General features: G+C 39.2%; 2 protein-coding genes across 3 annotated transcripts in view; both read right to left on the minus strand.

Annotated features, from left to right (window-relative positions):
- The window catches only part of MTHFD1L (methylenetetrahydrofolate dehydrogenase (NADP+ dependent) 1 like), a 122,509-nt gene extending 121,283 nt beyond the window's left edge, over nt 1–1,226 (minus strand). Inside the window, exon 1 of the mRNA XM_026705657.2 lies at nt 853–1,226. Coding sequence (XP_026561442.2) covers nt 853–1,067 — 215 coding nt within the window. The 5' untranslated portion in view covers nt 1,068–1,226. The remainder of the gene's footprint in view (nt 1–852) is intronic.
- A 2,858-nt stretch (nt 1,227–4,084) lies between these two features.
- Nucleotides 4,085–14,018, minus strand: part of PLEKHG1 (pleckstrin homology and RhoGEF domain containing G1) — a 113,100-nt gene continuing 103,166 nt past the window's right edge. For both annotated transcript variants that reach the window (XM_087939505.1, XM_087939510.1), the window contains exons 16-18: nt 13,763–13,948; nt 10,340–12,002; nt 4,085–7,679 (exon numbers count right to left, since the gene is read on the minus strand). In XM_087939505.1, coding sequence (XP_087795631.1) covers nt 6,628–7,679; nt 10,340–12,002; nt 13,763–13,948 — 2,901 coding nt within the window. In that variant the 3' untranslated portion in view covers nt 4,085–6,627. The remainder of the gene's footprint in view (nt 7,680–10,339; nt 12,003–13,762; nt 13,949–14,018) is intronic.

The following is a 14,018-nucleotide window of genomic DNA, read 5'->3' on the forward strand; positions in this document are numbered from 1 at the left end:
CAATGCATACTATATCCAACGCGAGGCGTTTAAAGTTCAAAGAGATCCGTTTGCATACATCGTTGCAAATTTACAGCTGCAAACAAAGCCAAATCTACTAAGCTGTCAGGCAAGAGGACTACAAGGCAAAACCGCAAGGCAAGTAAAACCCCACTCAGCAAGTATAGTGCAAATCAAATCTTTATTTATCAACCAGCACAGAGTCTAAATTTTCTGAAAGGCCGAAGGAAAGTCAAGATGTGCTATTTCCCTTCTCCAGCTTTTCAAGAAAAGTTATAAAAACCTATTGGACACAAGCGAAACTCGAGCGATAATTGCCACGGATTTTAAAAGGGAAAAAAAGGACAAGAAATGAAAGATGACCAAACCCCTAGAAGATGGCAGCCACAACAATGCACACAACAAACAGCTGAATCGACAGCCGTCGTACGTGGCAAAGCGTTTCAACTTCCCACTCAGTGCCGGTCCGCTAACATTCCACACTTTTACACAAGCTGACGGGAGGGGGGAGGAGGGAGGGAAAGGTAGTCACGTGGTCCGGGAGAAGGGGGGAAAAAAACCCGCGCCTTTCCCTTCCTTCAGACTGATTGGCTCCGAGAGCCGCCACTTCCTTCCTTCTCCACGACAATTTAGAGGCTTTATTGCATCAGACCAACAACGCGAAGGCGGGGCTTGGGAAATCCTCACACGTGCGGTGCCGGCCGGCCACTTTCTAGTTATGAAAGAACCAGCGGTGGGATTTGCCAGCTGGCGCCACCTTCTTTTTATTTATATTACATACACACACACACACACAAAACATACAGAAGACAGACACACACGCAGACATACACATGCGGGGCAGCCGCCTACCTCAGCGCGGAGCTTTGAGCGCCTTCGCTGCCGGTGCCTTGATGCTTCTCGCCGCAGCGCCGCGTGCTGCTGCTTATCCCTCGCTGGGGCGAGAGAGTCGCGGAGCAAGCGGCCGGCACGACGGGGCGCAGCCTTTTGCTAGGGAAGCCGCCGACGTTTTTCTTGGCTGGCCCGGCTGGTCTGCAGAGCAGGCGGCGTAAGGCGGAAAACCTCATTTTTGCTGGGAAGGAGACGGCCGACGAGTGCCCGGTGCTTCCCGGCGAGGAGGAGGAGGAGGAGGAGCTGGACTCTGGGGAAGGACGCGCGCGGCGGGGCTTCGAAGGGAGGCGGAGTAGGGTTGCTGGCCGCCGGACAGCGTTGGGTTGGCCCCAGCCGCTGCAGGAGGCGAGGCGGAGCCAAGCTCGGCTGAGGAGTCGGTTGCACTTCCTTCCCGTATTGCGGGACGAGAAATAAAGGCCTCGCAGGTGACCCTCGAGGGCGCTGGCGGGGCTGCAGACTAGAACGGCGTTGTCGCAAAGTTTTTTTTTCCTTTCCTTTCCTTTCCTTTTTCTTCAAGAGGCAATTGGAGTTTAAGGTTCTTCTTTGAAGACGTTTTGCTTCTCATCCAAGAAGCTTCTTCAGCTCTGACTGGATCACCAGGGAATAGAATATATATATATATATATATAGTGTGTGTGTGTGTGTGTGTGTGTGTGTGTGTGTGTGTATATAGAGAGAGAGAGAGAGAGAGAGAGGCGGCTTACACAATGAAAAACCATATTTAAAACAAAAATAATTTGAAAAACCATTTTAAAACAAAAAATTAAAATTAAAAAAATTATACTTCTTGCAGAAAGCTGGTAATGAAAAAAAAAAGTGCCTCCCAGAAAGTCCAGTTGCCTCTTGAAAAAGCACCTTTGGGATAATCATGACCCGGATGACTGAGAATCTCCATAGAAAATAGAACAGTGTTGGGCACACAGGATCCTATGTGTGGGACAGGACCCGTTGCGTTTTTTGGTACTGAGCAGAGGACTTGTCTCCTCTGGGAAAAGTAGTTCATGTCTCAAAATTTTCAGGTTGCAGATTTAGAGGTAAATCCTACTGAGTCTTTAAAGGCTGCGGTAATTTTAAAATACCAATTAATTAAAAAAAATAAAGCCCTTGGTGTTGAACACCACTCCTGGTGTCGCTATGGCCATATTAGCATTTGAAACAAAGTATGAGTTCGAACATGGCATGGTTGGGAGATCAGAAAGCTGACCGAGAGAAAGCTAGACCAACTTATTATACTTTGTTAAGAAATAGATGAAGTTACCAGGAAAAAAAATAAACCCCAAGGGTTGGGGTTTTTTGTATCTACCCCCAAAGGAAAATAAGTTGAGCACAGGGTTGTTGACAGAAATTGCCAGTCCATTATGCACTAGAGGTAGTGCTTCGACTGACCAGAATTTTGATTAAGTGATGTCATTAAGTGAGTCATTTGCACAGCCCTGATTTTATGAACATTGCCAGTCATTAACTGAATCCAAGTGTTTAAGTGAATCACACAAGTGGATTAGGCTTCCTCAATTGAGTTCTCATGGAAAACTGGCCAGAAAGGTGTCAAATCATAATCACTTGACTGCAAGATGTTGCAACCTTGGTGCCAGTTGCCAAACCCCCAAATTGCAGTCGTGTCAGGATGTTGTGATGGTCGTAACTTCAAGAACAGGTTATTGGTGAAGTCTTTTTGAATCCATTATAACTTAGATTTTTCAATAGTCCAGGACTACCTATAGAAGAGCCATGGTGGCTCAGTGGTCAGATGCAGTACTGCAGGCTACTTCTGCTGACTGCTGGCTACCTGCAATTTGGCAGTTCAAATCTCACCAGGCTCAAGGTTGACTCAGCCTTCCATCCTTCCGAGGTCAGTAAAATGAGGACGCAGACTGTTGGGAGCAATAGGCTGACTCTCATAACCGCTTAGAGAGGGCTGTAAAGCACTGTGAAGTGATATATAAATCCAAGTGCTATTGCTATATGTTCTTGGCAAATTTAAGGCGTTCTTTCAATTTCTCGATGAGAAGCCTTCCTTTTTAGATAATAGCTTCAATGGGGGTTTAGGAAATTGTATTTTATAATTGAATGTATACTAACTCCTGATAGCAGATTTTGTCCTACATTGGCTACAAACTACGGTACGATTTTAAAGTTTTCAACACAAGTCAGAATACAGGTAGTCCTCAATTTACGACCCCAATTGAGCCCAAAGTATATGTTGCCAAATGAGACATTTAAATGAATTTTGCCCTGTTTTATGACCTTTCTTGCCAGAGTTGTTAAGTGAATCACTGCAGCTGTTAAGTTAGTAACACAGTTGTTAAGTGAATCTGGCTTCCTTATTGACTTTGCTTGCCAGAAGCTTGCAAAAGGTGTTCACATGACCCTGGGATACTGCAACTGTCATAAAAACGAGTCAGTTGCCAAGCGTCTGAATTTTGACCACATGACTACGTGAAATGGTCATAAATGTAAAAAAATGGTCATAAGTCACTTTTTCAGTGCCATTGTAACTTGGCCACTAAACAAACTGTTAAGTCGAAGACTACTTATATTTGAGGTTGAAAAGATCTGGAATGTTGGAAAATTTAAAGCAGTAGCTGTTAGCCAGCAACAGGCAGTGATTGCTGTTGGCAAACAAAAGCTGCAAAATGTTTTTCCCAATGTGTTAAAAGAATTTGGCAGCTGTCCTTTTTGTGTTTTGGATTTTGTTGTATTTGTAGCTGCTTGTAAGCTCTGGCAGCTGGCCAAAGACACTGATAGTAGGTCTGCTTTGTAGAATGTACCCCTGGCCTGTTATTTTAATTTTTCATAATTAGATTCCACCCCTGGTAGTCTAGACAGGCTTTTTTCCCAATTAGTTGTAGTGATTTGAATATGTCTTACGGGTACAGGAAAGGTTATTTTGAGTGAAAATATTAATATCAATCTTGCCTAGACTTTTCACCACTTTGACTAGCTTACTGGGTATAGAAATCCCACATTCTTGCTATGGCTTGAATGCACTGATTCTGTATTTAAACTTTAGTGTTGTCTTCTCCAGGCTGTTGCATGGACAGACAAAGACAATAATTGCAGAACTAGATTGCTGAAGGTTTGGTACAGTAAAGCTTTAAAAGATAGTTTCTTTAAAAAAATAGAGCTTCTGCAACTATCTATGTCTGCGGAATTAAATAAAGTAGTTCATTAAAAAGTCTGTTGAGGTAACTGCTGAGAGCAAGTAGTATTTATTTTTTTCTAAGCAGCATTTACTTACAGGTTTGACATGCTTTAAAGTCAGCTTTTAAGCATAACAAAGGAGAAAAAAGGACTCTTCTACATGTACATATATTTTTACATAGTCTTTACAAAATGAGTTATGTAAAAGTGCAATAGAGGGTCTATTTCTTATCAATAGAAGTAAAACAGTAACACATTGTATGATATGTTGAAGGAAAGTTGGTGTAAATTCATACAGAATAAGCAACTTCATTTTCCATTTGTCTGGCAGTATAGTGCAGGTACTACCAATGAATACAGAATAGATTTTAAAAAAAACATTTAGACTTTTTTTAACAAACAATATTACCTGGATAAAATAAGGCTCCACTAAAATCTCTTCAAAGTTTTGAAGGAGAGCTGTAAATTATTAAAGAAATTATATGCCCATATTTAGAATTGAACAACAAAGGATGTACAGTACATGTGATAACAAGCCCGTTACATATAATATTCTCTGGCCCCAATATTCTAATTTTAGCAACCATTTTTACATTCCCCATATTTTTATTCCGCCCATGATAATTAATGAAGTAATGCGTCCACTTAGTGGTTTTGTAGGCCTATCTAGTCACCCAAAGGGTAACGTACATTCTATGGATGAAATGGCACCTACTCGATTCTGTTTAAACACAAGCACTTAGAAAAAAATATTCTTAGAGCAGGCTGAAAATCTGAATCTTCTGAAACTGTAAAACTATTTAAAATATTTTCAGAAAAATGTGTGATGATCTGAGTTATTCAACTAACCAAATGCAAACATAACATTCACACAAACGAACAACAGTTTTCTTTCTATTTTGGCTACTTTTATATATTTTATAAAGGAGGTTTCCCCCCCCTCAAAAAAAATTAAATACTTTCCTCTAATTTGGGGGTAGCGTCTGCAATCACGAACTATATAAAAAAGTTGGGAGGTGGGGTTCCTCAGCTTTTTTTCATCCAGACCAGAAAATCATCATCATTCCCTTTGCTTTTACAAAAACAATGACTTAAGTGATTGAATTCAATCCATATTGAATTTCAGCTATTTTTATTCCCTGCCAGCAAGGTTAAAAAGTACACAAAATATACTGACGCTTGTCTCTTATATGACTAAATGTTACATATTTCACTATTTTTTCAGATTAACAAAAATCCAGTATAATAAAGCAGACATGACTTTGTTACTGTATCTGGATTCCTATTACTATATTTATATTATTTTACACATTTTATTAAATAAATCCCTAAATTCATATGAACTTATTTTTCATCTCTACTAGACACACTTCGATCTGCTGTCAGATTTTCTATTGAAGTCGGGGCAGCTTCCTGAAGTAAGAAAAATAAGAGAGAACTAGCATTCTAAGAAAAAATACCAGAATGACACATTTCAAAGTAATTCAGGGACCATGTCTCTTTCAGTACTTATTGCATCAGAAGGGATTATGTACTTATTAATTTGATGGTGTTGCCAAATCACCAGGTCGTTCTGACTGCTATTATGCTTTTTGGTGGAATGATGGCAAATCCTGCTCAGTAAAATGTACTTCAGTTGATACTTATACTGTCCATGTGAAGTTTGGTTGTATAGATCATGGATCTCCAACCTTGACAACTTTAAGCCTGGCGGACTTCAACTCCAATAAGTCTTGGAGTTGAAGTCCACCAGGCTTAAAGTTGCCAAGGTTGGAGACCCCTGATATAGATCATGTGTTCACTCCCCCCAAAGTGTTTCAAACTGAAGCTGCCTTACAAAACGGGTATGTATAGCATCATGACCAGGAAACAAAAACCTATTCCAACCCGAAGAAGGTATTTAGTTGGTTGGTCTTATTTTAAATTTGTCTCTAGACCCACTTGCATCATTGATGTTAAGACTGATAAGGGCATACGTGTCCTCTGACTGGATGCCAGAGATTGGAACTTGTCTGCTCCTTCAAATTGATGCCAAAGCCAGTATGAAGACTTTGCAGGTGGGTCCTAGGCTGCTGTTGATTCGTGGGTATCAAATTTGTGAGTTGGAAACATGATTGCTTGGACGTGGGATAGAAATAATGTATTTAGTGCATTGGGGAAAAAGGGATTTTCTAAACTAGAATTCCTGAAAAATGTTCTTGCTTGATCCCAAAGACCCATTTGGTCTGTACCATTTGCAGTTTTACTTAATTAGAACTGTGTGGAAACGTAACTAGTACATACATAGAACACATTAGTACATTTCAGTTGAGTCAAAGCAGTTCATTCTTCTGTGTTTAAGCAAATAAATTACAAATACATAAAAGTTTAACCACTAAAGATCTCCCACTGTTCTTGTTTCTCTTTCTATGAAATTCTTGTGTACGTGGACAGCTCTAATAGATACTACATACAAGATATTGTTCCTATAATGATAATTACAAATATATAGGGGTGTGTGTGTGTGTGTATACACACACCAATCTGACTTACAAGAACTGGTGGTCATACTGTATCACATTAAGGCTGAACAATAGAATTGGGGAAAAGGCAATATTAAACAAAACTACTTGAACTGAGACACTGAAATTTTTCCCTAAGGGATTGGACAATATTTGGCTGATTACTAGATGGCACACTCCATAAGTAATCGTTCAATTTGTCCGAATCGCCGCATGTTGTCAAGAAAGAATCTGATAGCTTAGAAGGATCCAGCAATTTGCCACTGTGAGTTTCTGAAGGAGTAGAGTGCGGATGCGCTTTGGGATGCAAGTCCTTTGTTTGGTTACAGAAAGTCTCTATGTCGGATCCCTCATCTTCAGATTTAATTTCAACATAGTCGTCGTCATCTCCTTCTCCGTTGTCACTATCTTTGAAATTACTAAAATAATTGTGGGTTGCTATGTGTGCATTTGAAGGCAGATTCCTTTTAACTCTCAGAATTTTCTGAGAATCTTGTAGAATAACATCGGAGACATTTTCTGAGGTCTGCTTTGTCCCATCGGATATCAGATGGCCAGGGGTGGCAACAGATACTGATTCTTGACAGTGATCAGTCAGAATTTTTTTGTTGGAATGCAAATGCTTTTTCCTCATTTCCGGTGGATAATTTATCAATTCTTCAGACTTGTTAAGCACAATGGAGCAAGAGGAGTGAGATCTGCTATATTCCTGTGGCTTTGTACTGCTCTCTGTCCTCCCTAAAGAATGATAAACGTGGCTGTGATACAAGTTCTCTTTATTGGGCTGATTTATAATAGCACTCCACCTTTGTGCAGGAATGTGTGGACAAAGAGGAGTCTGAAAGGAAGGCACCGAACAGGTTACAGGTCTCACATTTGGCGGTGGCGCCATTTCTATAAGGGAGCTTTTTGTCTTCAGGTGAGGCGTTTCTGGCCAAGGAGAAAAATCAGAGAGTTCTCCATTACTATATGTTGAGTGCAAAAGCCAATTTTCAGCTTTTAAACATTCTGCAGCTAAGTGAGATGAGGACACAGGTGAAGAATATCTTATGTTTGTTTCTTGAGAAGTAATCTTCTGTGTTTTGGGTGAAGTTTCCCGGAATACAATTTGATCATATAGTTGAGAATATTCAGCAATTCTTGCACCTAAAAACAAAGGGAAGTTTTAACTAACCTTGACAAACAACACCAGTACAAGTTAACATTTCCTAATAAATAAGGACTTGACTTTAGTCAAGAGTCACAGATTTTAATATGGCATTACTACTGCAAAACAAATATAGATGAACTTAGACACAGATCTTTTTCTCCCATTTCCCATGTTTTCTCCATCTTCTCAAAAAGGATGTATCTAGAGCAAACTGGGGTACATGAAGTACAACCGGAAGCCAAAATAAAATCCATCCGTATAACATATGTATCCCTTAATTTTATTTTTGATTGCCTTCAAGTCAATGTTTACTTCTGGCAACTGCTTGAACTAGTCCATTAAGTTTTCTTGGCAAGGTTACCTTTTTTAAAGTGATTTGTCCTTGCCTACTTTCTAGGGCTGAGAGTGACTGATCAAGGCCACTCAGCAGGCTTCATGCCGAATGTGGGGCCAGAATTTATGGTTCCCAGTTTCTAGACTGATGCTTTTAACCACTAAACCAAACTGGCTGTAACATCTATGAAGACATAGTGTGCCCACTGTAGGGAGGATGGAACAAGCATGGAGTTAACCTGGAGTCACTCTGCCTAATTGCAAAAGAGCTAAGGCTAAAGGTAAAGGTTCCCCTTGCACATATGTGCTAGACATTTCCGGCTCTAGGGGGTGGTGCTCATCTCCAATACAAAGCCGAAGAGTCAGCGCTGTCTAAAGACGTCTCCGTGGTCATGTGGCCGGCATGACTAAATGCCAAAAGCGCACGGAACGCTGTTACCTTCCTACTAAAGGTGGTCTCTATTTTTGTACTTGCATTTTTACATGTTTTCAAACTGCTAGGGTTGGCAGAAGCTGGGACAAGTAACGGGAGTTCACTCCGTTACGTAGAGCTAGGGATTCGAACTGCCAAACTGCTGGCCTTTCTAATCGACAAGCTCAGCATCTTAGCCACTGAGCCACCAAGTCCCTTCTAAGGGCTAAGGCTAACCTGCCCCAAATTCTCTGAAGCCTTATCTAATTGTTCCCAAGAGTAGGCTGCCAGGCTGGGGAGGTTCCTGTATTATAGACAGAACATAATTAGTTAGCTTGTGCATGTGTGGGTCCAATTGTCCATGCCCGACAACTACTGCTACACAATTTCTTCTATCATTTCTTCTACATACTTATTCCTGGAACTACATCCAATCAATTTTCTGTCTCCTGATGCTAAAATAAAGTAATATGATGGTATCTAGGAAATTCACCTTTTTGCAGTGATCCCAGCCCAGTGAAGCACCCTCTCTTGTGATCTGGCAGGCCCCCACCCTACATGGCCTCTGGAAGGCCCTGAAGAACTGGCTCTTCCCACAAACATTAGTATAGAGAGCGGCTAGAGCCCAGCAACTCTGAATGTCAATGAAGGGAAAAGAATCTGGCTTTGGGTACCGTGAGGTTTTGTGGAATTTTTGATGTGTTTTTTAAAAATATTTTTTGCTCCTGTTCTTATTTGTGAGCCAACCAGAATTATTATATACAAGATGGGAAGCCACATTAAGTCCAATCAATCAGTCAATATTTTTCAAGCCATTTCTGTGTATCTGTTCTCAAAACATTTGCGCTCTCTTCATTTGCACAATGAAAACCCACTACTCTTTCATGACACTATAGCTGGCCCTCTTAACATTCCCCACACCCAATATAAAAAAATATATTTTCCACAATAAAATGTCTGCAGAAGTCAATAAAACTAAGTATTATTGGTACATTTCTCACTTCAAGAAATATGGGGAAAATACAACATTTGCATTTATATTTTTGTCCCCTAACCTTTTTTTAATTAAAATGAAGTTACGCAACTGTTTAGAATTTATGGTAGGCAAGTTCTTAAATGCACTGAGAAACTCACTACTTTTCTGATTTAAATTAGACATGTGGCTTAATTTAAAAGCTAATTAGTTAAGCCAGTACTATAAAATTTAAATCAGAATAACAGAGTTGGAAGGGACCTTGGAGGTCTTCTAGTCCAACCCCCTGCTCAGGCAGGAAGCCCTATACCATTTCAGAAAATGGTTGTCCAAACTCTTCTAAGAACCTTCAGTGTTGGAGCATTCACAACTTCTGGTGGCAAGTTGTCCCGCTGATTAATTGTTCTAACTGTCAGGAAATTTCTCCATAGTTTTAGGTTGCTTCTCCCCTTGATTAGTTTCCACCCATTGCTTCTTGTCCTGCCCTCAGGTGCTTTGGAAAATAAGTTGACCCTCTTTTCGTGGCAGCCCCTGAAATATTGAAACACTATCATGTTCCCCATACTTCATCTTTTCATTAAACTAGACATACCCAATTCCAGCAACTGTTTGATACATAATCATCTTTGTTGCTCTTCTCTGCACTCTTTCTAGAGTCTCAACATCTTTTTTACATTGTGGCAACCCAAACTGGATGCAGTATTCCAAATGTAGTCTTACCAAAGCATTATAAAGTGGTATTAACACACCACGTCCTGCATTAACAATAGATCTTATTCATAATGAATAGAAATGCTAACATAAGTATATTAATTGGAATTTTTCAGTCAATTCAAAAATTATTGACCAATGAATGGATGGGTAAAGTATACCCATAAATCACTGTGTTCAAGTATTCAACAGATCAGTTTAGAAAATGAGGGAAAATATAAGCATACCAATGGCAGCTCCACCTTGTTTTTTCTCTTCTAAAATGGCTGCTAAGTCCTTGTGCTTGGATTTCTGTTGCCGACTCAGAAATTGCTCTTGCTCTGCACTTTTTACTTTCAAAAACTGATTTGCTTTCTTGATTTTTTGACTGTATTGTCTTGCCATCATAAAAACACGATTCTTTGTTTTATCCACAGAATCCAGTTCACCATTACTATTTATTGTATTTACTGTGCAAAATATATTATTGGGAGTTTCATAAAGGCTATCAGCAAAACCTCTGTCATTTGAGAGGGAAGATCTGTTGAGATCTATTAGTGAATTTGCTTTATATGATGCTGCCTCTTCAAACTTAATGTTGGCTTCACTTAATCTGGCTACCTTGTTTGGCAAAGTTTTTGACAAAGCACTTTTTTCCGGTAGTGGGAGCATAGTCAATGAATATTTTATATCTTTATTTGGCCCAGTTGTTGTTCTGCTAGATACTTGATCATCAACCTCATCTTCGCAGACAGGAAAAGCCGCAAGGACGTGATCTCGTGCCTTTTCTTCATTTTTCTTGATATAATTCTCCAGGTCATTCCAGATTTCATCTACTTCCTCTGATAATTTATCTGCAACAGACTTGTGAGAGTGTGAATCAGAATTTGAGGAACTCTCCGCCAAACTTAAGCAGCCACGATCTAATGGTACATAATGATAGGGATTTTCATCTTCACTGAACTGGAGGCTTTCTTCAGAAACAAATTGTCGGAGCTGGTTACAGCATGCAAAATCTGTTTCCATACCCAGAAAACTTCTCTTTTTGGAACATTTAAGGTGATCACTTTTGAAATTTGACACTGATTCTTCTGGAAGGCCTATGGTATCGTAGATATTCTCCTCACTAATCCTTAACTCACATGACCTTACAGGTGAACCCTCTCTCCTGTGAACGGCTTCATTTCTGCTAGGAATACAAGTCCTGTTTTGAGATGCTTGAGTTTTTTTGAAAGAATAGTCTTGGTCATATGTCTCATAGAGTGAATCTTTAGCTGACCCTTGTGGAGCACGGATGGACTCTTCCCTCTGAACCAGCCCCATTAACTTCAAATCTTCGAAACTTATATTGTCATAGACATGATCTATGTCATCTATAGTCAATTCTTCTGAAGACTCCTGACATTCTTGAAGATTGTCCATGTCACTTCTGGAGTTTTTAATTTCATTCCAAGAGGCACTTTGATCATGGTAATTCTTTCTATATCTTGCTCCAGTTTTACTTTCACCAGCGCTGCTGGCCCGCCTCATAATTCTATGAGAATTCAGGTTGGAAATATCGTTTTGATGAACTAGTCCCACATGCCAGCTGCAAGGACGGTTCGATGGGATCCTTTCTTCACATGCAATGGAAGTTAAATTGGATGTGGAGTCTGATGGCATGAACATTTGGTAATCATCATCATCATCATCTATATTGTCTTGCAGAGGACGTCTACTTGGGAACAATGCTTGCCGAATCTGATGGTCTGTCCAGATATTTCTCACTGCAGCTGTTCTCCCCAAAATATTTGCCACAAATGAGTTGTTTTGGGGAGTAAATTGTTCAGATAACTGACGATCCCCACTGCAGGAAAATGAAAGCTTTGTGTTCATCTGGGTAGGAGCTTCATCTGTACATTTTTGGGAGTTCTGTGAAGTTTTCAAATACAGAATATTATTAGTCTGTGTTTTAATCACATCAATGCTAATCATGAACTTAGTTCTAAAGTTTCTGATTCTTGTGTAACCAAAATGACACTTCCTTAAATTGCATAGGAAGGAGGCACTGGTAAGTTCTCCTGTTCGAAGGTTTAAGATGTATACTCTTGTTAATTCTGTTATGAAAACCAGGACTAAATATAATGCAAGGAACCAGGATACTGAAGAGTTCTTGCTTGCATGGAAACCTGTATGTATGTCTGTACACATAAAACAGTATTTTTCTATAAGCACCTTGTGTCTTTTGAGACCCAAAATTTGGAAGGTTGATGATATGTCCAAAGAATTAGAAGAGAATCTTATAATGCTACTTCACCCTGACTCATATTTTGAGGTAAGCTTGTTTTAATAATCATTAAGTAGAACCTATTGGCTATCAACATTTTTCCCTTCCAGAGATAAGTCATAGATAAGGTGATTACATAATATAGATAATGGGATACACCGAGATTATTTAATGATCCATATAACCTCTTGTTTTTACTGATTATTGTGTTTCAGCTTCTGATTTTTCCCCTTTTTTGGCTTCATGTGCATCTCTCAACACATGAAAAAAAATCTGTTTTCCATGATAATTTTAAAGAAAATTATTGGAATTTGAATGGGTTCATGTTCATGTCCATTGCTTAATATCATTACAGACATGGCTTAGCACACTCTCTTGGATATTATTTCAACTTGCTATTTATTCTAAGCTATATCTCTGGTAAACTCTCATCCAAATATTAAACAGTTAATCCAATCATATTTACTCTGGTTGTTTTAGCTCAACCAGGTTTGGTTAGGTGCTGCCGTGATGATTTCACAACTTTTTTAATTACCTGAATTTCACATATGTTGAGATTAAAAGTTCTTCGTTTCTCAAAAATTTCAGTAACTTGACTATTCAATCTTTTGCGGCCTCCCTTTGGTTTTTGCTGTAAATGTTGAGTGCTCTGTGGAAATGGGTGAATATTAAACTATATGTCTAATTTCAGCCAATGTAGAGCCTAGCAGTTTTCGGAGTTCAACAAGTAGATGCTGTATTTCAACTGATACCATGGAAAACTCTCTTTGTATGATTCTTCTATCTATACTATGATGGTCTCATGGAATAAATTCAAACAAGATTTCTTTGGAACTGTTAATCATTGTATTAAAATGTTGGTAACACAAATATATGAAAAAAGTTAAATTCATGAATGTTTATAGGATGAAGGGGGATCAATAAGGACAAAAAATTACATCTTCAACTGCATCTCTCTTTTTTATACCTGATGTTTCTCAGTCTTTTTCCCTGATTCCATCTTCCTTTTTGTATTTTTTTTTATTCTTTTATGTGACCACTCTCTCAGCACATTACCAAATTTCTTTCTGTTAGCTCAGTATTATAACTATTGAGGATTGGAAGGAAATTCTTTTTAAGAGAAGTCATCCCTCTTGCTAATCACCACCACGAACTAACCTTTGGCAGAGGACAGAATACAACAGTGGTTGAAGATCTCAGAAATTCCTACTGTATTCCCCCAGTGGTTAGGATGCATACGTGAAAATGTTAACCCCTGTTAATTGATTTGGTTTGCTGAAAGCTAAAGCAAGGATACCCCATTTTTTATTCAGCTTAGTATAGTTAATGGAGCCATTCTACATATGATATTGAACATTAATGGATGAATGTGTTCTCCCTCCATTTCATGAAATAAGGAGCTTACTTGTTCATTCTCTTCTTCATCATCAGCATCTGTCTGATCTGTTACATCTGTGAGAATATTATCCTCCAGACCACTGCTATAGGCTGCTTCATTTGAATCCAGCCGTTGGCAATTCAGTGAATGATTCTTCCTGGGACTGACGAACAACTCAGCCTGAGATAGCAGGGCTCCTTCAGTACTCATCCGCTAGGGGGAGGGAGGGGAAAAAAATACAGATTTTAAGTATTCCATATTCTTTACTATTGCAGTTCACCTT

This window comes from Pseudonaja textilis, chromosome 1 (assembly GCF_049901715.1).
Source record: "Pseudonaja textilis isolate UNSWEBS1 chromosome 1, rPseTex1.2, whole genome shotgun sequence".
Lineage (NCBI taxonomy): Eukaryota > Metazoa > Chordata > Lepidosauria > Squamata > Elapidae > Pseudonaja > Pseudonaja textilis.